The 22500-nt window shown below is 49.9% G+C and overlaps 4 protein-coding genes across 4 annotated transcripts in view; all 4 read left to right on the top strand.

Moving 5' to 3' along the window:
- The window catches only part of LOC142999263 (dihydropyrimidinase-related protein 5-like), a 12956-nt gene extending 8371 nt beyond the window's left edge, over nt 1-4585 (top strand). The window contains exons 4-14 of the mRNA XM_076148725.1: nt 1-26; nt 802-981; nt 1088-1156; nt 1280-1324; nt 1415-1490; nt 1577-1733; nt 1932-2073; nt 2287-2429; nt 2529-2736; nt 2823-3006; nt 3118-4585. The exon at nt 1-26 is cut by the window's left edge and continues 133 nt beyond it. Coding sequence (XP_076004840.1) covers nt 1-26; nt 802-981; nt 1088-1156; nt 1280-1324; nt 1415-1490; nt 1577-1733; nt 1932-2073; nt 2287-2429; nt 2529-2736; nt 2823-3006; nt 3118-3203 — 1316 coding nt within the window. The 3' untranslated portion in view covers nt 3204-4585. The remainder of the gene's footprint in view (nt 27-801; nt 982-1087; nt 1157-1279; nt 1325-1414; nt 1491-1576; nt 1734-1931; nt 2074-2286; nt 2430-2528; nt 2737-2822; nt 3007-3117) is intronic.
- A 612-nt stretch (nt 4586-5197) lies between these two features.
- ddx51 (DEAD (Asp-Glu-Ala-Asp) box polypeptide 51) lies at nt 5198-9726 on the top strand. The gene is made up of 15 exons (XM_076148759.1): nt 5198-5380; nt 5725-6050; nt 6131-6315; nt 6399-6549; nt 6650-6795; nt 6998-7176; nt 7482-7590; nt 7682-7827; nt 7916-8087; nt 8229-8344; nt 8432-8548; nt 8639-8740; nt 9059-9122; nt 9210-9344; nt 9482-9726. The coding sequence occupies exons 1-15, from the start codon at nt 5349-5351 to the stop codon at nt 9497-9499; spliced, it is 1998 nt and encodes a 665-aa protein (XP_076004874.1). The 5' UTR covers nt 5198-5348; the 3' UTR covers nt 9500-9726.
- Nucleotides 9727-9964: 238 nt separating this feature from the next.
- vps18 (VPS18 core subunit of CORVET and HOPS complexes) lies at nt 9965-14812 on the top strand. The gene is made up of 9 exons (XM_076148732.1): nt 9965-10296; nt 10466-10607; nt 10697-10788; nt 10882-11132; nt 11337-11690; nt 11768-13030; nt 13345-13554; nt 13650-13886; nt 14162-14812. The coding sequence occupies exons 1-9, from the start codon at nt 10194-10196 to the stop codon at nt 14456-14458; spliced, it is 2949 nt and encodes a 982-aa protein (XP_076004847.1). The 5' UTR covers nt 9965-10193; the 3' UTR covers nt 14459-14812.
- Nucleotides 14813-15991: 1179 nt separating this feature from the next.
- The window catches only part of ino80 (INO80 complex ATPase subunit), a 28718-nt gene continuing 22209 nt past the window's right edge, over nt 15992-22500 (top strand). The window contains 15 exon segments of the mRNA XM_076148714.1: nt 15992-16144; nt 17632-17730; nt 17945-18133; nt 18390-18547; nt 18825-18892; nt 19105-19251; nt 19360-19480; nt 19560-19765; nt 19849-19902; nt 19989-20192; nt 20313-20517; nt 20599-20666; nt 20796-21008; nt 21147-21227; nt 21660-21755. Of these exon segments, the coding sequence (XP_076004829.1) occupies nt 17985-18133; nt 18390-18547; nt 18825-18892; nt 19105-19251; nt 19360-19480; nt 19560-19765; nt 19849-19902; nt 19989-20192; nt 20313-20517; nt 20599-20666; nt 20796-21008; nt 21147-21227; nt 21660-21755 (1770 nt within the window). The 5' untranslated portion in view covers nt 15992-16144; nt 17632-17730; nt 17945-17984.

Raw genomic sequence — 22500 nt, forward strand, 5'->3', positions numbered from 1 at the left:
TGGGCGTGACCTGGTGGGGACCCAAGGTGAGGAAGCCTGGGACGCCTGGGAGACCAGCCAGGGTCAACCAAAGGAAAGGGAACACGCTTAGGATCCTTTTATATACTAACTTAACCCTTTAAGCCTTCATCCTCTCTGGGAGAATCAAGCAGAGCACCTATATCGGTTTCTGGGTGAAGTGTGTGATGACCTAGATTAAACCCTACAGGAACTGGGTTAACACACACACACACACGCTCACTACACACATGAGGCAGATTGCATGAGTCAACATGCCTGATTCAGCCTCTGGCTTTAATGTGTGTGTGCTGTATCAGCTGCAGACATGAGGCTCGTGCCACAGCTCATTATGGACAGGAAGTTCATTCAGATTTACATAAATACAGCTGTCAATCATAAGAACACCACCAATACTGGATTTATGAGACCTGAAACCCCTCATCATGTAGGTGTGTCTGCTTCATGACCCTGCACTGCCTTTCATCCTGTTTCCTCTGGATCTTTAATGAGGAGAGACCATATTGTTCATGTATGAATGAGTTAACAGACCGTCTGTGTGGCTCAGATAGTCGCCAGTGTGGCTACGATGTGATCAGGCTGGCTGCCCTCCAAGCTTATTTCACGCCCTACATAACAACACACACACACACACACACACATCAGAATTCTCCTCCCTGCATGTTCATATTCACCAGACGCACAGTAGCACCTGCTCCAGTTCCTCACATGAATGAGATCTAGTCAGGCACGATTGGATCAGTCCCACCTCTCTGACCGTGACCTTTGCCCTGTGATGCTTAGGTGCGTAACGAGATGGAGACCTTGGTGAGGGAGCACGGGGTGAACTCCTTCCAGATGTACATGGCCTACAGAGACACCATGATGCTGAAGGACTCTGAGCTCTACCAGACCCTGCAGACCTGCAAGGACATCGGGGCCATCGCCCGCGTTCACGCTGAGAACGGAGAGCTGGTGGCTGAGGTGAACATGACTGATGACTGATGACCTGTGGATAGTGTGGAGTTAAATACTGTACTGGGACAACAGTTTAGCGTGTGTGTTTGTGTGTGTGTGTTCTTGTTGTCAGGGCGCCAAAGAAGCTCTGGATTTGGGCATAAGCGGCCCTGAAGGCATCGAGATCAGCCGACCAGAGGAGGTGAACTTCCATCTGTACTTGTTGTGATCAATAAAATATGAAGTCATAGTTATTCTTCATAATCATAATCAGACAGGAAGTATGATCTCATTCTGTGGTTCTGTCTGTCATTCATGTGAACAGCTGGAGTCAGAAGCCACTCACAGAGCCGTCACCATCGCCAACAGGGTAACCACACACCTGTTGTAACATCCTGTCTGTGCGTAGGTGTGTGTGTGTCTGATTGACAGATGAATGAAGACATGAATGTGATTGCAGGCCCGCTGTCCCATCTACCTGGTGAACGTGTCCAGCATGCCTGCAGCAGAAATGATCGCTGCTGCTAAGATGCAGGGTGAGTGATAAACCTGCCGTGCCACCATGGAAACGTGAAGGTAACGGTTTCTGTGACAACCTGTCTCCCTCCTCCTCCCTCTCCAGGTAAGGTGGTCCACGCAGAGACCACTGTGGCCCACGCAGTGCTGAACGGCATGCAGTACTACCACCAGGACTGGGCTCAGGCTGCTGCCCACGTCATCGTCCCACCTCTCCGCCTGGATCCCAACACACCCAACTACCTGATGGGCCTGTTGGGCAAGTATGTGCACATTACACATGTGGCCGCTTGTAAACATCAGCACTGTTTGATCTCTGTATTTATGAGTGTTGAAGCACCCAGATCCTGTACTGAATGCTTGCTCAGAGTCTTTGTCTTGGTGTCCCTAGATTGATTCTGGTTCAGTTTCAGTTCAGTTTAATGAGATGTGTGGTGTGTGTGTGTGTGTCCTGTGTACAGTGACACCCTGAGTGTGGTGGCATCAGAGCACCGTGCCTTTACTACCAAGCAGAAAGCTCTGGGCAAGGAGGACTTCACCAAGATCCCCCATGGAGTGGCTGGAGTCCAGGACAGGATGAGTGTGATCTGGGAGAGGGGAGTGGTACGTACAAGCACACACACACGCACACACACACACACACACACACACACACACACACACACACACACACACACACCTCACAGCCCTTGTACTAATCTGCCTTGTCATTGATTTTAACTCCTAGCAAGCGATTCATTGTAGAATAGCTGTACCACATTCTGTTCTTTGAAAACCCCTTAATTCATTCTATATATCTTAACATCGTCCCTCTAGGTTACAGGAAAGATGGATGAGAACCGTTTTGTTGCGGTGACGAGCTCTAACGCTGCTAAGATCTACAACCTGTACCCACGCAAAGGTCGCATCATCCCAGGGGCCGATGCTGACGTGGTGGTCTGGGACGCCGACGCAACAAAGTACTTTAACTATTTTAACCGTATTTAAAGACACTTGAGACACTTGTGCCCACCTACAGAACACACACACTCTTTTCACACACTCCTCTCTCTGCGCAGGACGATCTCTGTAAACACTCAGGTGCAGGGAGGAGACTTCAACCTGTACGAGGGAATGCGTTGCCACGGTGTTCCCCTGGTAACCATCAGCCGAGGCCGCCTGGTGTGTGAGAACGACGTGTTCATGTGCGCCGAGGGATCCGGAAAGTTCTACCCACAGCGCATCTTCCCTGACTACCTCTACAAGAAGATGGTGCAGAGAGAAAAGGTGTGTTTTTGTACGACGTGGGACGTTTAAGGGACTAGTTCAGTTTGTATAACCCCTTAACTACGACCTCTTCTCTCCGTGTTAAGATCCAGGCATACAAAGGGGTTGCTAGGGACCCTTACTCTGGCGATGTGGCCAATTTGGCGATTTCTATGAAGAAGGAGCTCGGGTTGGGCCCCATCGACGGAGAAACACCCGGCAAAAGCTGCGGAGTGAACCGGGTCCAACAGGGAGTGAGAGACCTGCACGAATCCTCCTTCAGCCTCTCAGGTGGGCTACAAGCACCTGCGTCACACACACATTCATTTAGTCATTGATGAGAAGAATAATCACTATAACACAGGTTCACTTTCATGTCCGTTGTGTTGTTTTGTCCCCCAGGCTCCCAAGTTGACGACCACATCCCCAAGAGGTCCTCGGCTCGGATCCTGGCCCCTCCGGGCGGTCGCTCCAGTGGGATCTGGTAATCACAGATCCCAGAGCCGCAACAGTCCAAACCTCCTTCTTTTGTATATTTCTGAGCAACCAGGAAAACTGCACTGATTTTCAATCACAGCGTCAATGTTCCGGGAGAAGTTAAAATTCGAGCGTGCGTCTGTGATCGGTGAAGATCTCACTCATGATCAGGGGTTTCTGCCAAAGTGACTTTTTTGAATCTAATTTGTGTTAAATTGGAGCGACTGACCTGATTAACCACATGAGAGTGAAGGGCTATCAGTCAATTCAAATGTTTTGCCAAATTCAAGCTGATCATACTAACTTCTTACTTATATCCCACGAAGAAACACAAAGTAAACAACTGTGAAAGATCAAAACCAGTACAGTTTTTGATGGTTTGAAGCGACGTTGGCTGAATTATTTAAAGAGTAGTAGAACTGGAATCGTTTAAATATACTATATCCCTCTCACATACAAATACAGTACACTGTAGACACCATAGCTTTAGGCTCATATGAAGATTGTGTGTGGTTTATGTTTGTGATTGATCCGCTCACGGTGCTTGGTCTCCTGCTGCATTCTGGGTTCCTCTAACAGTGATTTTATGACCTATGGGTGAACTGTGCTGTGTGGTGATGAAATCCCACTGCTTGTAACGTTGCGTGATCCTGCCACTACGCTCTGAAAATAGAGTCTGACTTGACCCCCATCCATCCACGTGTCTGTAACGGTTTGAAAACCCTCCAGGAGCCGTCAACCCCCGCATGCATTGTGGCTTTGAGTCACAAGCTGCGGACCCTAACTTGCTCCCTCGTCAGCTAAATGTATGCATTTATGTCGAGGATGTTTAATTCAAATTGCACCAGAACATGGATAAAGAAACCAAAAGGTAACTGGATATAATGAGGTAATATGTTTGAATTTGAATTGGTGATGATGCTAAAAGATGGAGAAATTGTTCATTACTCGGCACAATGCAGGAGGATTGAGCTGCACAGGCTGTTGACTAACCACTAGGTGTCTCCTCACTGATCCTCCCGCCTTCCGGATGATGTCTCTCATTCCTGCATAGCAGTATTATATTTATACATGATCATATATCCTTGCCTATGTACTGTATATTTAGTATTTTTAGTTGGAAGAATAAATGTGCCAATGTGATTCACCTGTGCCACACCGACATCCATGCATGAAGAGCACCACATGGAGACAAACGAGTCAAATCTCAACGCAACAACAACTGGTGCTGTTTTTTACGATTACCTACAATGTCATTCTTTTATTGTTGGATGGTTTTGTTGTTTTGAAGGAACTGTGACTGGTCATTGGCTGTGCGTGTTTGTACATACATGTTGTGTTAGACAGTGAACCCGTTGAGTCTGTAAGTGGCTGCTTGTTTCTTACCACAAGATAATGGCAAAAGAATAAAGTGGAAACAGATAATGATTCCTATGTGTGTGTGTGTGTCAACCATTATTCTTCAAATACTGAGTTGGTGCCTCAGTAGACTGGCTCAGACTATGTAAGAATGTAGCGATTTAGCAAAACATTTAGGGATAAAAAGTAGAAAAGCTTGGGAAATCCATAGCACCCAAGGCTTCAACTCATTTTAAGTTCAGAATGCCACCAAATAAATACCAATTTAAATCCTGTATCAATAATATAAACACAAGCAAAGCAGGAATAAAAGCACAAGAACGCGAGTGAAAAGAGAAATAATACTTAGAAGAACTAAAATGATTTAACAAGAATCATCATAAAAGTTCTGATGGTTTGGTTGGATAAGAAAAAAATCCAAATAAATTTTAATTCGATAGATTAATAAATATATGTTATTTCTGCTATGATCTCTGTGTTCTCATTATTGGAAAATGCATATAAAATATTAAAAATAAAGATATATATCAAGTATAATTTATTTTGCGTGTAAAAATTGTAAACATTTATATTCTTATAGTCCCGTGTCCCAGCCTTCGAAAAAAATAGGGCGACCGAGGCGAGTGACGTCATTTTCCTGCGCCGGCCTCAGTTTGGAAACACATGAGAGCTGAAGCTGCTGGACACGAAACCATAAACACGAGCCGTGTTGGTATTTACGTTGTTTATGTTATTATTTAGATGTAAAATCACCTGGAGAGTAAGTTTACCAAGGCTTTCGTCAAATCGTAAACCTTATGGGTGAAATGTCTCTGTTCGTGGTGAACAGGTGAGTTTGTGTTTGATTGTTGAACTAAGTTACTATGCTGCCGTACGGCGGAGCTGCTGTCGTGATGAACGTGTTCAGTTGCTTCATCGTCTCTAAATCTGATCTGAACGTAAAGTTAAAGTTCAGGTCGTTTCTGCTTTGAATGTCACATGGTACATTATTCTTTCATGTCTTAGGCTCGTAAAATACTTCAGAACATCGTATTTGTTATTCCTATTGCTTTGATTATTAATTATATTAAACGTATTTATCTTAAATCAGTGTGTTTGCACTTTGAATCACAGCTGTTGTGTGAAATCTGTGTGTTCTGCACACTGAAGCTTTGACGGTTGATTGTTGCTCAGATACCTTGGAGAGGATGAAGACGAGGAGACGTCGGCTGAGTCTAAGTCTCAGGCTCTGCTGGCTAAACTGCAACAGAAGGCCAAAGAGAAGCAGAGGAGAAGTTTGACTGTGAAGAGAGAAGAAGAGCAGATAGAGGTGAAGAAGCAGAAGAAGAAGAAGAAGACAGACGATAGCCCAAAGCCCAAGAAGAGGAAGTCAGAGGCCACGCCCACAGAACTTTTGCATGATCCAGACGCTGATCACCATGACGACGAAGCTGAGACGAAGAAGAGGAAGAAACAGGAGGAGAAGAATAAGAAGAAGAAGATGAAGACAGATCAGTCAGGTGCTTCTTGGTTCTCTGTCTCGTTTGTCTCAAACCTTTAAATCAATCAATCTGTCACTCATCTTTATTTGGGATTTCAGGCAGTTCAGTGAAAAGCTGCTCAGACGCTGGAGGGACTGAGAGCAATGGACAGATGGAGACAGGAGGAGGAGGAGAAGAAGAAGAAGCAGGAGCAGCAGCAGTGGAGGCAGAAAAGGAGCAGAGGACCCAGCAGGACTCTGGCTTCACTGTTCTGGGAGGCTTTGAGAACAAACCGGTCCAGAAGGTAACAAAGCTTCATCTCCTCATGTCTCCTCATCTACAGCGCCCCTCAGTGGACGGTCTGCTCACCTGTCCCCGTGTCTGCAGGTCGCCAGGGTTCTGCCTCAGTGGCTGGCTCAGCCAGATGTGATCCACAGGGACATCAGGAGCCACCTGGTCCCGGTCTCTGAGGTCCAGGGTCTCTGTGCTCGGCTCGTCAGCAAACTGGAACAGAACGGGATCCAGAGATTCTTCCCAGGTGAAGACCGAGCCGGAGTCTGGATGAGTGACAGACCTGAAGGACGTGCTTCTCATGTGTGTGTGTGTGTGTGTGTGTGTGTGTTGCTCTTCCTCATCAGTGCAGGCCGAGGTTGTCCCGGCCATCCTGGACGGCGCCAGGCAGGGGCTGCTGATTGGTCGAGGAGGCTACAAGCCCAGAGACGTGTGTGTGTCTGCACCCACAGGCAGCGGCAAGACGCTGGCCTTCGTCATCCCTGTTATCCAGGTGTGTGTGTGTGTGTGTGTGTGTGTGTGTGTGTGTGTGTGTGTGTGTGTGTGTGTGTGTGTGTGTGTGTGTGTGTGTGTGTGTGTGTGTGTGTGTGTGTGTGTGTGTGTGTGTGTGTGTGTGTGTGTGTGTGTGTGTGCAGGTCCTGATGCAGCGTGTGTGTGTATCCAGGTCCTGATGCAGCGTGTGTGTGTGTGTCCAGGTCCTGATGCAGCGTGTGGTGTGTGAGGTCCGTGCTCTGGTGGTTCTGCCCACTAAGGAGCTGGCTCAGCAGGTGTGTAAAGTCTTCAGCTCGTACGCTGAGGGGACGAGTCTGAAGGTCGTGATGCTCGCCGGACAGAAGTCCTTCGCTGCAGAGCAGACGTCACTGTCAGAGCTCAGGTCAGGATCAATCAATCAGTCAGTCAATCAGTGTGGCAGCAGGTGACTGGATGGCAGCAGTCTGTCTCTCTCTCTCTCTCTCTCTCTCTCTCTCTCTCTCTCTCTCTCTCTCTCTCTCTCTCTCTCTCTCTCTCTCTCTCTCTCTCTCTCTCTCTCTCTCTCTCTCTCTCTCTCTCTCTCTCTCTCTCTCTCTCTCTCTCTCTCTCTCTCTCTCTCTCTCTCTCTCTCTCACTCTCTCTCACTCTCTCTCTCTCTCTCTCTCTCTCTCTCTCTCTCTCTTCCTGATCCGTCTCTTGTGTTTCCAGGGGCGGAGTCAGACGCAGCCTAGCAGACGTTGTCGTGGCTACTCCAGGCCGACTCGTCGATCACATCAACAAGAATCCGGGCTTTTGTCTGCAGCACCTCAGATTCCTGGTAAAGCCTTCAGTCCAAACTCAAACCTGAGCAGACATGGAGTAGAGACGACCCTGAGGTGTGCTTCCTGTTTCCTGTTTCCTGTCTGCAGATCATAGACGAGGCTGACAGGATGATTGACAGCATGCACCAGTCGTGGCTCAGTCAGGTGACCAAGGCGGTGTACAGAGCAGGAAGTGGACCGGAGGCCGAGTCCATATTCGGACGGACCGAGCCGACGCTGATCACAGCAGCCAGGTACCTGGGGCTGGCCGGCCTGTGTGACCTTTGACCTGTGACTGGCTGTACGATGCTTAAACAGCTGTAACCTCTGTTTCCCCTCCAGCTTGTCTCCGCCTCAGACGCCCTTGCAGAAGCTTCTGTTCTCAGCCACGCTCACCCAGAACCCAGAGAAGCTTCAGCAGCTGGGCCTCCACCAGCCCAGACTCTTTAGCTCCGCCCACAGCTCCGCCGACGGCACCACGCAGGAAGGCTTCAACTTCCCTGAGGGTCTGACGGTAACAGCAGCGGAGGATGATGAAGATGAAGCATCAACTGCTTGCTTCTCGCCTCATAGATGCGTCTGTGTGTGTGTGTGTGTGTGTGTGTGTGTGTGTGTGTGTGTATGTGTGTGTGTGTGTGTGTGTGTGTTTCTATAGGAATACTTTGTGCCGTGCACGCTGAGTAAGAAGCCTCTGCTGATCCTCCACCTGATCCTGAGGATGAAGTTCAGCCCCGTCTTGTGCTTCACAAACTCCAGAGAGGCTGCACACAGGTGGGACCCTCGTCCTCTTCATCACTCTGCACAGTGAAGCTCCTGTGAGTGCAGCAGTGAGACTCTGTGCTCCTCTTCCTCACTCAGGCTCTACCTGCTGGTGCAGCTGTTTGGTGGCGTGGAGGCCGCAGAGTTCTCCTCCAGACTCTCTCCCGGCGAGAGGAAGAAGACGCTGAAGGAGTTTGAACAGGGGAAGATCAAGCTGTGAGTGTGTGTGTATGTCTGTGTGTGTGTGTGTGCGGGGCCTTGTGTGTTGCTTTGCGTGAGATCTTAAAGTGTCTTCTGGTCTTGTAGGTTGATCAGCACAGACGCAGCAGCCAGAGGCATCGACATCAATGGGGTGAAGTGTGTTGTGAATTACGACGCGCCGCAGTTCATCAGGACCTACATACACAGGTGAGGCTCAGAGATCAGTCCTCTGCCTGGGGAGGCAGTAGTCGAGTGGGTAGTGCTTCCGCTTAAGAACCGGAGGGTTGCCGGTTCGAGTCCCGAGTGCCGAGGTGCCCCTGAGCAAGGCACCGAACCCTCAATTGCTCCCCCCTCTGCGAAGGGTGGTAATATAATGTAATGTAAGTCGCTTTGGATAAAAGCGTCTGCCAAATGATCGTAATGTAATGTAATGTAACATGGACATCCTGCTTCACCTCTGACCATGAGGATGATGATGATGGTGCAGCTTCCTCACAGTTTGTTCTGTCTCCTCTCTTTGTTCAGGATAGGAAGGACAGCGAGGGCGGGGAGAGCCGGTCTGGCCTTCACCTTCCTGCTCGGAGTTCAGGTAAGACCACCTGCAGCACTACTGTGCCTCCATATGTGGGACGGTTACACACAGCACCGCTAACAGCCGCGTGTTTGTCTGATGCAGGAGAAGAACTTCCTTCAGATGGTCTCAGAAGCAGGAAGTCCTGGGATGAAGAAGCAGATTGTGAAGCCTGAGAGCCTGAGGAGCATGGAAGCTCGATATGAAGAGACGCTGAGGGAGCTGGCCAACGCCATCAAGGTGCCTACACATGCACACGCACACACACGTTTCCAGCTCCAGCTCCCATTCAGTTTGTTTTTGATTGACACTTCTGATTCTTACACTCGTATAATGAAATCCCAAACCAATGCAAACTCTCTTCTGTTTCTCTCCAGGATGAAAAAGCAAAGTAACGTCTCTGCGATGAAGAGGAACCTGCTTTATGTTCCATTTGTTTTCCAGTAAAGCAGACTGAGCTCTGTTTTTGTAAAGTCAACATGAAACTCATCTGTTTCCCACTTTCGATAATAAAAGGATAAATAACTTTGTAACCTTTTTTTGACTTTACATGGAGTCGCTGATATGAAAACAAGACACACAATCATTGTTTACTTCTGCATGATTGACCTAAAACATGTGACAGAAGGAGTTCACTCTAAAATAAAGTTTATTATTTGTCTCATCATACAGCAATATATGTATATATTTCCTTTCTGGGGAGGAAAGCTACATTTCTTCACATTCATCTAGACTCAGAACAGAGTATTGATGTGATCTACATTATTATTTTGATGTAAAACATAAAGCGTGCAGCAGCTCCTCCTGCGCTCCCTCGTCTCGCCGCTAGAGGGCACGCCCGGTCACATGATCTCCTGTCACCTGACTAGTGTGTCTGTCCACCCTGCGCGTGCACTCTGAAGCTAAGCTAGCTGTCATGATCTCCAGAATCCTCTAAGATTCTTTACATTTAAATGTTTATGTCGCGACGCTGGAGTGTTTATGGTTGGTGAGTCAGTCTGAGCATGCGCAGAGAGGCCCTGATGGCGCCGTGTTAGTCATGTTGTTGTTGTCGCAGTGACTCGACTCTCTGACTCTCTGAGCCTCATCATGGCTTCAATCCTCGACGAGTATGAGGACTCACAGAATACTCGGCAGAGCGCTCAGCAGCGCGGCCGCCTGGCCGCCGCCAACATCGGGATCACGCACTCAGGTACGTGGGCGAGTCCGGGTCCCTAAGGGGGCCGTCCGGGTCCCTAAGGAGGCTAAAGGGAGCCACCCGGGGCCTCCACAGCTGAGACGGCGTTGCTTCATTACCGGCGAACTAAACGGAAGTTGCGCAGCTGTCTGAGTTGATTTGACTGACATGTTGAACTCTTCAGGTTTCGTGAACGTGAGACTCGAGGAGGAGAAACCGATCTTCAACAAGCAGAGGATCGATTTCTCCCCTCCGGAGAAGATCAACCACCTGGGGGTCTGCAACAACCAGCTGTGCATGAGCCTGGGGAGGGACACGCTGCTGAGGTGAGGACCCCCCATGGGGAGGAGGCGCTGGACTGAGAGAGACTGTGTGACGTCATGTTTGTGTATCATCTGTGTTCTGTTGCGTCCAGGATCGATTTGGCCAAACCAGATCAGCCCAACCAGATTGAGCTGGGACGGAAAGACGACAGCAGAGTGCACAGACTGTTCCTGGACCCCACAGGTGAGAGGTCAGGCCCAGGGAGGTCCAGTCCTCCTGTCTCCTCCTGTCTGTCATGACTCTTCACTGACTCTTCTTCCTTTGTTCCCCCTGCAGGTTCTCATCTTCTCATCAGTCTGAGCAGCAGCGAGTGTCTGTATCTCAACAGGAACACGCAGAAGGTCCGCAGCCTGTCCCGCTGGAGGGGCCACCTGATCGAGAGCGTGGGCTGGAACAAGCTGTATGGCAGTGAGACCAGCACGGGGCCCATCCTGGTGGGCTCCAGCCAGGGGGTCATCTTTGAGGCCGAGATCTCTGCCACCGAGGGGAGCCTCTTCAACACCAACCCAGACCAGTACTTCAGACAGGTGAGGGCTCTGATGAGGCATCTAGACCTGAGGAAAGGGGGACCACCTGCTGTGGGAACGGTCCTGGACTTTCCCACATGCAGCAAAGCTACAACGTGTTGTGTAACATCTCTGAATCTGACCCCAGACCCCTGAGTGACGGTGTGTTTGTGTGTGTCTGTGTGTGTGTGTGTGTGTGTGTGTGTGTGTGTGTTGGTCCTGCAGGTCCACTCCCTGGAGGAGGACGGGAGGCCGGCTCCGGTCTGCTGCCTGGAGGTGGAGCGCGGCCTGGAGAACAAGTACTTCATCATCGCCACCACACGCAAGCGCCTGTTCCAGTTTGTGGGGAAGTTGGCCGAGGGCACAGAGCAGCAGGGCTTCAGCTCCATCTTCAACCAGAACCAGGACCTGCTACCCAGCTTCCAGGAGTTCCCTGCCAATATGGGCTACAGCGAGATCACCTTCTACACCTCAAAGCTCCGCTCCTCCCCCAAGGCCTTCGCCTGGATGATGGGGAACGGAGTTCTGTACGGGCAGCTGGACTACGTCAGGCCCGACTCTCTGCTGAGCGACGTCCAGGTACAAAGCATAGCATAGTCTTCTTGAGTAGATCTTCTCTTCCTCTCCTCCTCCCTCACTGTCCCTCTCCTCCTCAGGTGTGGGAGTACACTCCAGACATCGACCTCAGTCTGAACAAACCCATCTCCATCGTGCTGACGCAGTTCCACTTCCTGCTGCTGCTCCATGACCGAGTGAAGGCCATCTGCACTCTGAACGGTCAGGTGGTGTACGAGGACGTGTTCCCAGATAAGTTTGGCTCCCTGAAGAAGATGATCAAGGACCCGGTGGGGGGGCTGGTGTGGATCTACACCGAGCGGGCCGTGTTCCGGTACCACATCCAGCGGGAGGCCCGGGACGTGTGGCAGATGTACATGAGCATGAACAAGTTTGACCTGGCCAAGGAGTACTGCCGGGACCGGCCCGAGTGCGTGGACATGGTGCTGGCCAAGGAGGCGGAGCACTGCTTCCAGAACAAGCGATACCTGGAGAGCGCCAAGTGCTACGCGATGACCCAGAACTACTTTGAGGAGATCGCCCTCAAGTTCATCGAGGCCAAACAGGAAGAAGCCCTGAAGGAGTTCCTACTGAAGAAGGTGAACAATCTGAAGGCGAGCGAGAGAACTCAGATCACCCTGCTGGTCACCTGGTTAGCAGAACTCTACCTGAACCGGCTGGGCCAGCTGGAGAGCGAGGGGAAGAGCGGCATCTTCCAGGAAACGCGAGAAGAATTCCGCAACTTCCTCAGCAGCCCCAAGCACAAGGAATGCCTGTACAACAACCGCACCACCATCTACGACCTGCTGGCCAGCCACGGCAACGTGGACGACATGGTCTACTTCTCTGTGATCATGCAGGACTACGAGCGCGTCATCTCACATCACTGCCAGCACGACGACTACAGCGCCGCGCTGGACGTTCTGTCCAAGCACTGTGACGAGAAGCTCTTCTATAAGTTCTCCCCTGTGCTCATGCAGCACATCCCCAAGAAGGTGGTAGACGCCTGGATCAAGATGGGGAAGCGTCTGGACCCCAAGAAGCTCATCCCCGCTCTGATGAACTACAGCCAGATGGGCAGCACGCAGCAGATCAGCGAGACCATCCGCTACATGGAGTTCTGCGTGTACGAGCTGACGGTGACAGAGGAGGCCATCCACAACTACCTGCTGTCGCTCTATGCCAAGTACAAGCCCGACTCCCTGCTGTGGTACCTGGAGCAGGCGGGGACGCACGCCTCCGACATCCACTACGACCTGAAGTACGCCCTGCGTCTGTGCGCCGAGCACGGATACCTGCAGGCCTGCGTGCTGGTGTACAAGATCATGGAGCTCTACGAGGAGGCCGTGGATCTGGCTCTGCAGGTACGTGAGCAGGTCCTCCTGTGGCTCTGCAGACCCTGTGATGTCATTCATGATGGGCGGGGCTAAGGTGGTTCCTTTCTGTCAGCTGTGTCATCATGATGTCATCATGGAGGTGTCTGGGTTTCCATTCAGGTTTCACTACTATGTTGTTATGAAAATAAAAAACCATCTGATTTAGTGTAAAGGAAATATAAATATAAATCTGTAGTTTATCACAATAAGACTGTGAGACATAAAAGTCCATCATTAAAATAAACTAATTGATCAGCTGATATTTAGATGTCACGTGTGTGTTTGTGTGTGTGTGTGTGTAGGTGGACGTAGACTTGGCTAAGTCGTGTGCCGACCTGCCTGAGGATGACGAGGAGCTGAGGAAGAAGCTTTGGCTGAAGATCGCTCGTCATGTGGTGCAGGAGGAGAAGGACGTGAAGAAAGCCATGAACTGTCTCTCCAGCTGTAACCTGCTGAAGATCGAAGACATCCTGCCCTTCTTCCCAGACTTCGTCACCATCGACCACTTCAAGGTCTGTAGCAGATGACTTCATGTTCACATCCTTAGTTACCTCGGCAACACAACATGTCCGACCCGCTGCTCACATACATACTGGTTGCTCCTCAGGAGGCCATCTGCAGCTCCCTGGAGGAATACAACCAGCACATCGAGGAGCTGAAGCAGGAGATGGAGGAGGCCACAGAGAGCGCCAAGCGCATCCGAGAGGACATCCAGGAGATGAGGAACAAGTACGGCGTGGTGGACTCCCAGGAGAAGTGTGCCGCCTGTGACTTCCCTCTGCTCAACAGGCCCTTCTACCTGTTCCTCTGTGGACACATGTTCCACTATGACTGCCTGTTCCAGGTACAGAGCTCCTCAGGGCCAGGAGGCTCAGATCCTGATCCTCATCACAGCAGCTCGTCTCACTAAGAGCTTTAGGATTCATTTGGTAGAATAGATATCAGATAAACAGACTGTGTTCCTCTGTAAGTGTGTAGATGTTTGTGCTTCTCTTCAGGTCTGTAGGTCTTTAATGAACCCTTATGGATCCATGAACACGTGTTAAAGCCTCTACAAGCTCCCCTAATACATTTACCTCTGACCTTTGACCCTGAACCTCCTCTCTGCTCTCCCTGTAGGAGGTGACTCCTCACCTCTCTGCCTATAAGCAGAGTCGTGTGGAGGAGCTGCAGAAGAAACTCGCCGCGACCACACTGTCGTCCAAGTCACGCCACCGCCCGGCCGCCAAAGAGGACGGCGACGCCTCCAGCCTAGGGAAGGGCAGCGCCGGCACCAGTCGCGAGCAGATCAAGTCTGACATGGATGACATCATAGCGTCCGAGTGCGTGTACTGTGGCGAACTGATGATCAAGTCCATCGACAAGCCGTTCATCGACCCGCAGAAATTTGAGGAGGAGAAGTCCAGCTGGCTGTGATGAAGCACAGAGACGACTCACAGAACCAAACCAGCTTCAGCACATCTGTAACGAACATCTGTGTCTGAAGCTGACCTGGAGGCCTTTGCACCCTGAGCATTGATTGAAGATGATGGTGTAAACAGCAGGGATGTACAGAACATACGTGTGCCTGAATCCAAGTAACTGCACTATAATACTGTGAGCGCCTGTTTAGTTTAGCTGCTCTGCATCTCTGTACTCTGACGCTCTGTCTACATGTGGCAGGCTGGCAGATTCACTCGCTAACTGCTTAACTTCAATCACTGCATATAATGAATCGCCCGTTCTGATGGTTGTTATTGTTGAATGTGTAATAAATATTTAATAACGATATGTGCAGTGAGGAAATACACTTCATCCCTTTACTAAGAGGGAACCTGCAGCTCCATGGAGGAGTGTGAGCAGGACCAGCAGGTTTACAGAGAAAGGAACTCACAGCTGAGCCCCTGAGCCCCTGCAGCTCAGGGACCAGAGGCCTGGGCTGAGACTCATCACATGTCGGCACATGCACACACTTTCACAGTTTCAGGATGAAGACTTTTCCATTCCTTTTAATGTTCCATAACCATTTCCCTTGATTCGGCCTCTCTTGGAACCTAAAATGTATCTCAGCATATAGAAGTCAAATGTGACCTGGAGCAGCCTGGGACCAAAAAATCTACACACACACAAATATAAAGGCACAGCAGTGTAGAACATTATGTAACTGTTAGACCACATGTTCAGTCTGGGTGGGGGATCTGGATCCATATCGGCTTCATCATGCAGCTGTGGAGACGAGGAGATATTTATAAATCCCAGATGGAATTTATTTGTTAAAGCAGGAAGTTGTGTCAAGACAAAACAATCCTAATATAAGATAAATAAACTATATATACAAGTAGAAATAATGTAAAGGTCCAGTATGATAAGTAGCAGTATTGTCTAAGTCAATAATGTAAATATCAAGCATAGTATCAGCTGTGCACAGTAAACAGGACAAAATAAACAAACAGACATACAAAGTAGTCCTGCATACAGTGACGTTATGATGTAATAAAGTGACATTATGTAGCAGCTTATGAAGTGAACAAAGTCAGGAAACATTTATTTAAAACAAAAATAAGACATCAAGATCCAACTGAGCTTTGAGTATTCAGAGTTTTATTATTTACACCTAAATTTTAAAAACAATGAATAGTTTTCGTATCTAGATTCTATATTCCTGCCTCACCTTACCGAAAACGGAGTTCCCTTCTGATGACGTAAGACGTAGCTCGGTCATCTTCGCGCTGAGCAGACGCTACTAATCGAAATCGGAAAATAATCGATACTATAGAAGAAACTGAGCACATATGTGTCCAAACAAAATGTTTGGTTAAAGATGAAACACCACCGTGAAAACACGAACATTTATCTCCTCAAACCGCACACAAGTGTGAGGAAGCGTCGCCGGGCGGGACGTTCTTCTCTCGGTAGTTGATTAAGAGGTCTGCTCATTGCTGTACCCTCGCCATGGCGTCGTGTCTCTGCTCTCTCAGTAACAGAAAGTGGCCGCCTCTCTGCTGTTGCTGCCGACTCAAAGCTCACAGACTCGCTCGGCGGTTCAAACCGCCATTTTGGAGTCACGGAACCGCGAGTCGGCAGCAACGTCGGGAGAGACGGACAGGGGGACACGGGGCCGAGGTGAGAGTCCGTAGTGGTTGTTATGGCGAAGTAGCAATGGGGGAAGATGGCCGAGAGGGAGAAAGAATTAAAGCATGGGGATCAATCGTGCGCCAGGCAGCAGAGTCCCAGCTCGCGTTCGCAGCTCGGGTGCGAGACGCGCGGGCCGAGCGGCCTTTAGCAGCGGCACCGGGACTCCGCAGAAACACGCCATTAAAGCTAAATGTTATCTTAATAGATAGTTTAGGCGGGAGGTGGCGGCCTTAAAGAGACAGAGCCGCTTTGAATTGTTCATATTAATGGAGAGAGAGGACGAATGTGTCAAAACGCCTCAGCCAAGGCCGACGTGAGCACGGAGCTGGGCTGGACAGCGCGGGGCTCCGGTGTTTCCCGGGGCTCATGAAGCCTCCGCCGCGGCTCACCGGGCACCGGGAGCGCGGCGGCACCGGAGCCGCCCGTGTCCGCGTGCGAGCACCTTGACCCCGCGTGATCATTGATCGGGGACAGCACAGCTCGTGAAAGAGCTAGCGGTCGTTAGCTCGCGAGCCAACCGTCATGTAGCACAAAGCGACGTTAGCTAGCTAAGCTACAGGCTAACGCTAGCATGAAAGCTGTATAATACTGATAAAATGACGTTAGTAAACCTGAAAGGGCAGTGGAAGGTCATTAATACAACACTCACATCTCCAACTTTATATAGAAAATTAAAATAAACTTATTAGCCTTTATATTAATATATAATATCACATAACGGTGCGTGTCTGGAGGAGTTATTAGTGATTAGACACATTCAGGTTAACATGCACATACACACACACATACAGGGAGGGGGGAGAGTAACATTAAAGTGAAGCGTGAATGAGGTCAGAGGTCATTAAACCATGACATTTTCCACCTTTAAGTGGCTTTAAGAATAAGTTGTGACTGTTTCATGAGCAGCTCCACTTAAAGCTGTCAGTCACTCAGCAAGATGAGAGAAGCAGCTAGTGTTTAGTATTTATTATATACAGAAGAGTTCATTAAACACAACACACCACAGACTTGTGTGTGTGCTGTGACTGGCTCGCACAGTTACATACAGATACACCTGATGAATATCATGTCACACACAAGTTCTCCCCGTCTTTACAGACTTCTTAAAGTGATTAAGATGACTGACAGATGTCATTTCTTTCCAATCCATTCGTCTGCTCCAGTTAAAGGGAACTTTACCTGTAGATTGAGTGTTAAACAGGCCTGACCATGTGTGTTTGTAGTTATAATTCAGAAATACGATAATAATTCCATGATAGATATCTTGGTCCATCCCCATCTGTTTACATCATAAGGATCAATAACCCTGTCAGTCCTCAGTCCCTGGCTGCTGAGTCCTGCCCTGTTCACTTCTTGTTCATTTGTGGGAAATGTTTTAGTTATAAAATAATTCCTGCTGACAATGTTGAGCCACAGTAAGCCTGACCCATCGGCTCTAATAAAGCTTTAATATCCTGTATATGACACTGTGATAGATGGAGATGAAGGCTTGACCAGACGCTCTCTTCCATTGCAGGATTTTTCACTTTTGTCTATTCACTCCTCTTGGAATAATGACGGCCCTCACTGATCAGGTAGGTCAACTCAATCAATCACGTCTGATAGACCGGTTTGGTGGGTGTAGTCGTGTGGAAAACTGAAATTGTGATTAGATTCTAAAGTGGCCAATGTACAAACTGCTGGAACCTCAATGCCTTCCATTTTAGCAGACTAGAAGAGAAGTGAAGTACTGCAAACATCTGAGTCTTTCTTGTTTCCCTGCATCTTTTCTCTCCTCTGTCCCCCCAGTGAGCGTTGCTGCCCTGCTGGGCAGAGGTGTCTGGGCTGCATGGCGTCAGGGCAGGGCCGGCCGGAGGTTGGGGCCTCGGGGAGCTCCGGCCTGGCCAAACCTCTCTACCTCCAGCGCCTGGAGAGATCTCTGAAGCTGGACAGCTTCCTGCGCCACACGGCCGCCGTCTTCAACAGAGACATAACCAGGTAGGCGCAGCAGGGCCGCAGGACTGAGAGGGTTAGGAGCCAGCTTAGGGTCCCTGTCAGGAAGAGGACAGTGACTGGATACTTATTTTATGACCTTCATCTTGTATTTGGTTGCACACTGAACAAATGAGCTTAATGAGTTTAAGTGCATTTCAGTGTAAATGGATCAAATTGAAGCTCCAGCAGCCTGAATCTTCACATGTAGCATGTTGAGAGTAATGGTGGCCCTACAGATCCATACATGTTCTCGTTGTAGTGATGACAGTGACGACAGCGATGGCGCGTTAGGGGCGGGGCTTTCCCTGGACCACCCCTCTCAACACACAGCACTGACGGTGAAGAGCGAGCCATGTGAGCAGGGGGACGGGCTGTCAGAGGGAAAGCCCCTCAACGGAGTCCTGCTGCAAGGCAAAGGTAAGGACGGCCTGCTGTCAATGATCCATGGAGCCCAACACGCCTGCTCACTGTGGAGCCGTGTCTGAACAGGAACAGGAACAATGTCGTATTCAACTCTGAACACGTTAAAGTTACATGTTTTTATACCAACACTCCATACCTGACCTTTACTTATTAACTGCCTGTAACATGTAACATCTGTGTGTTAGGAGTTATCTTCTTTCAAACATTGTCCGCCTGCAAATCCCCATGATTCCATACGTGTGACGTGTGCGTCTTGTTTCTAAACCTGCAGACCAAAAGGCTGATAAATCCAGCCTCTACAATTTTTCCAAGCTGAAGAAGAACAGGAAGTGGCTGAAGGTATCCAGACTTTCTTGACGTTTAGTATGTTTACATGCATGTTTAAGCTTTGATTTAAGTGTTAATATGGTCACAACCATGGAGGAAGAGTCCTCCTCATCCTTAATCACAGCACAGAGTAAACACAGGGACTGATGAAAGAGCTCATGAGTTGCAGCTCTTCTCCTATTCCTCCTCCTTCACTCCTTCTTCTCCGCCTGCGTCTCCAACAGAGCATCCTGCTGAGCGACGACACCACAGACTCGGACTCTGACTCTGATGACTCTGGCTTCACGTTGTCTCGGGAGGAGCTGCACGACATGCTGAGGTTACACCGATACACCAGGCAACATCAGAGCAGGTTCCACTCTGACTGCGAGGTACACACACACACACACACACACACACACGCACACGCGCGTACACACACACACACACACACACACGTACTGTGGTTACATCATGTGTTGTTTCTCTCCCTCCTGCAGCTCCACCAGTTTCAGTACTACAGCACCGGACTCCTCTCCACTCACGACCCCTTCTATGAACAACAGCGCCACCTACTGGGGCCAAAGAAGAAGAAAATCAAAGACGAGAAGAAGTTCAAGGGTAAAGAGGAAACACTGGTTACTGTTATAGTCTCAAAGGTGTCAGACGTGTCGCTGACGAGGCTTCCTTGTTCCTTCAGCCAAACAAAAAAAAGTGAAGAAGAAGAAGAAGCGAGGCGAGGGAGATTTCCTGGACGAGGGGCGTCCTTATGTCAACAAGATCTTTGCTAAGTTCTCCCACGACGCTCCGCTGCCTGTGGTGAAGAAGAAACATCTGACCATTGAGCAGCTGAATGCGCGGCGACGCAAAGTGTGGCTCACCATCGCCAAGAAGGAAATTCCCAAGGTGAGCGAGGACGACCGGAGATCTCACTGCAGACGTCCGGCGTACGTTCTCCCCTCATTGCTTCATTTGTTTGTGTTTTTCAGACGTTCAAGCAGAAAACCTCGGCCAAGAACCTGGTGCTTACCAACGCTAAGAAGGTGAGTGAGCGGCGTGGAGACGTTGCTCTGGATCGCTCACATCGTACCTCTGGCGTGACGTCTTCTTCTTCTTCCTCTGTGTCCAGCTGGCTCATCAGTGCATGCGTGAGGTGCGGCGTGCGGCCATCCAGGCCCAGAAGAACTGCAAGGAGACGCTGCCCCGCGCCCGCCGCCTCACCAAGGAGATGATGCTCTACTGGAAGAAGTACGACAAGGTGGAGAAGGAGCACAGGAAGAGGGCGGAGAAAGAGGCACTGGAGCAACGCAAGCTGGACGAGGAGATGAGGGAGGTGAGTGGAGAGGAAGACCGTGTCTCAACCATACGAAGGACAGACACTGTCAGAGCGTCTCCAAGCCTCACTGTCTGTCTCTCTGTCTCTCTGTCTCTCTCTCTCTCTCTCCGCTCACAGGCCAAGCGTCAGCAGCGTAAACTGAACTTCCTCATCACCCAGACTGAACTCTACGCCCACTTCATGAGCGGCAAAGCCAGCCTGGGGGGTCCGGGGGGCGACGCCACGCAGGAGGAGATCCTGAGCATGCTGGAGGACAACGCAGCACAGAGGCAGATCGACATCGGGGGAGGCGTCATGGTCAACATGAACCAGGACGATTATGGTACGACACATCGTGGAATTAAACTTGAGAACACAAACACCAGCCGGTCGCTCCATGAGTTTATATTGTTTACAATTTCAGATAGCGACTACTACAAGTCCCAGGCCCTGAGGAACGCCAAGGAGGCCTACCAGGTCCACCAAGAGAGAGTAAGATGACCTACACACACACACACACACACACACACACACACACACACACACACACACACACACACACACACACACACACACACGTACACACACCCTGCCGTTGCTCACACCCATCTCCTCCTGCAGACGCGAATGTTTGACGAGGAGGCGAAGGACAGCCGGAGCGCCTCCCTGAACGCCGCCGGCTCGTCCTCGGGCTGCGGCTTCGGCGAGAGCTACAGTCTGGCAAACCCGTCCATCCAGGCCGGAGAAGACATCCCTCAACCCACCATCTTCAACGGCAAGCTCAAGGGTTACCAGCTCAAAGGCATGAACTGGCTGGCCAACCTCTACGAACAGGTGATTAACTGAGAATGTAAACATGCTTTACAGGACGTGTGAGTGGAAGCAGGTTATTGCTGAGTGGGAAAGTTTGTCCTCTGTTCAGATGCTTGTGGATGTTTGGACACTGACAGCTTCTCTCTCGTCGGTTCAAAGGGCATCAATGGAATCTTGGCAGACGAGATGGGACTGGGGAAGACGGTGCAGAGCATCGCCCTGCTGGCACACCTGGCAGAGGTGAGACAGAGCCACAATGAGAGAGCACACAGGCTCACCCGGTCACTCAGCACCCACTGAGCCTCATACTGGAACATTCACGCGTCCCTGCTGTGGTTACCCGGATAGGAAACGTGACACAGGCACCTGCTTCCTGTAGCGTGTCGCTGCTTTGTCGCTGTGCAGGTGTGGGAATGTTTGCTCCCACTGATCCCATTGTTGTGCCTGCACTCTTTTTGCTCTTTACATGTTTTGGCCTCATAATCCAAAGGGAGAAAAGTGGAATTCAGGTCAGATGTGATCCGTGCAGCGTCAAACTGTCGCCCGCAGGAAGACACTTGCCGCGTTTCCTCCTGGGACTTCCTGTTCTGGGGCCGCTCTCGCACACAAAGGCGGCGGAGGCCACCTGTTGTGCCGACTGACCGCGTATCCTCTCCTCTGTTCCCCCCGCAGAGAGACAACATCTGGGGTCCGTTCCTGATCATCTCCCCGGCCTCCACGCTCAACAACTGGCACCAGGAGTTCACCCGCTTCGTGCCCAAATTTAAGGTGAGTGAGAGTGGAAACACCTGCACACACACACCTCCATGGGAACCCGGGCATCCAGATTCATGCTCCCCTCTGGAGCCACGCTGTCATTCAACAACAAACATGAGGTTCTGATGTTTATCTGCTGCTAAATCAAAACCTACTGAACAATCTTCAGTGTGAATGTTCTAGATTTATTACTGTTGGTCTCCTGGGGAAACAGGATGTATTGTATGCGATGCTGACTGCCAGAATGAGATCAGTAGAACAGGAAATATGCAGCCGGTGTAAAGGTTGTGTGTTTCCACCCAGGAGCGCTTTGTCATCCTGATGAAGAGCTCAGAGAGGTGTGCAGTTCTCTGTCTGATCACCAGGGGGCGCTGTGGTCATAGATATGTGTGGAGTCGCTCATAACTGAAGCCTTTTCTCTGCTTTGTTGAGTCGAGTGGATTCACTGTTACAGATTCCATTTGCATGCCTTAACTGGCCGCTGACATGTGAGAGGCTGGCAGGGTTAGAGCCCATTCATCACACACACACACACACAGATATGCATTCAGCACTTAGCTATGCCCGTTTTCTCGCCTAGTTTGAACATAAATCACTTCCTGTCTGTTTTACTAATGATGTGTGAAAAGACTCTATTACTGAAAGTGAAGATAAGCTTCCTGAAGCCTGGAGGCCGGCGTGGAAACGCTGACCTCTAAACAATACAACGACGAGTGACGATAACGATGTGCAAGCCTTTCCACATCACACTTTATAT

Source organism: Genypterus blacodes, unplaced genomic scaffold (genome assembly GCF_046128005.1).
Source record: "Genypterus blacodes isolate CSIRO-AG114 ecotype Tasmania unplaced genomic scaffold, CSIRO-AGI_Gbla_v1 ptg000042l_1, whole genome shotgun sequence".
In the NCBI taxonomy this organism is placed as follows: domain Eukaryota; kingdom Metazoa; phylum Chordata; class Actinopteri; order Ophidiiformes; family Ophidiidae; genus Genypterus; species Genypterus blacodes.

Coding starts and splice junctions, on each gene's coding strand:
- ddx51 (XM_076148759.1), top strand. CDS start 5,349: ATGGGTGAAATGTCTCTGTTCGTGGTGAACAG. Junction 5,381..5,724: donor TCTCTGTTCGTGGTGAACAG/GTGAGTTTGTGT, acceptor ATTGTTGCTCAG/ATACCTTGGAGAGGATGAAG. Junction 9,123..9,209: donor CCTTCCTGCTCGGAGTTCAG/GTAAGACCACCT, acceptor TGTCTGATGCAG/GAGAAGAACTTCCTTCAGAT.
- vps18 (XM_076148732.1), top strand. CDS start 10,194: ATGGCTTCAATCCTCGACGAGTATGAGGACTCACAGAATACTCGGCAG. Junction 10,608..10,696: donor GGGAGGGACACGCTGCTGAG/GTGAGGACCCCC, acceptor TGTTGCGTCCAG/GATCGATTTGGCCAAACCAG. Junction 13,031..13,344: donor CCGTGGATCTGGCTCTGCAG/GTACGTGAGCAG, acceptor GTGTGTGTGTAG/GTGGACGTAGACTTGGCTAA.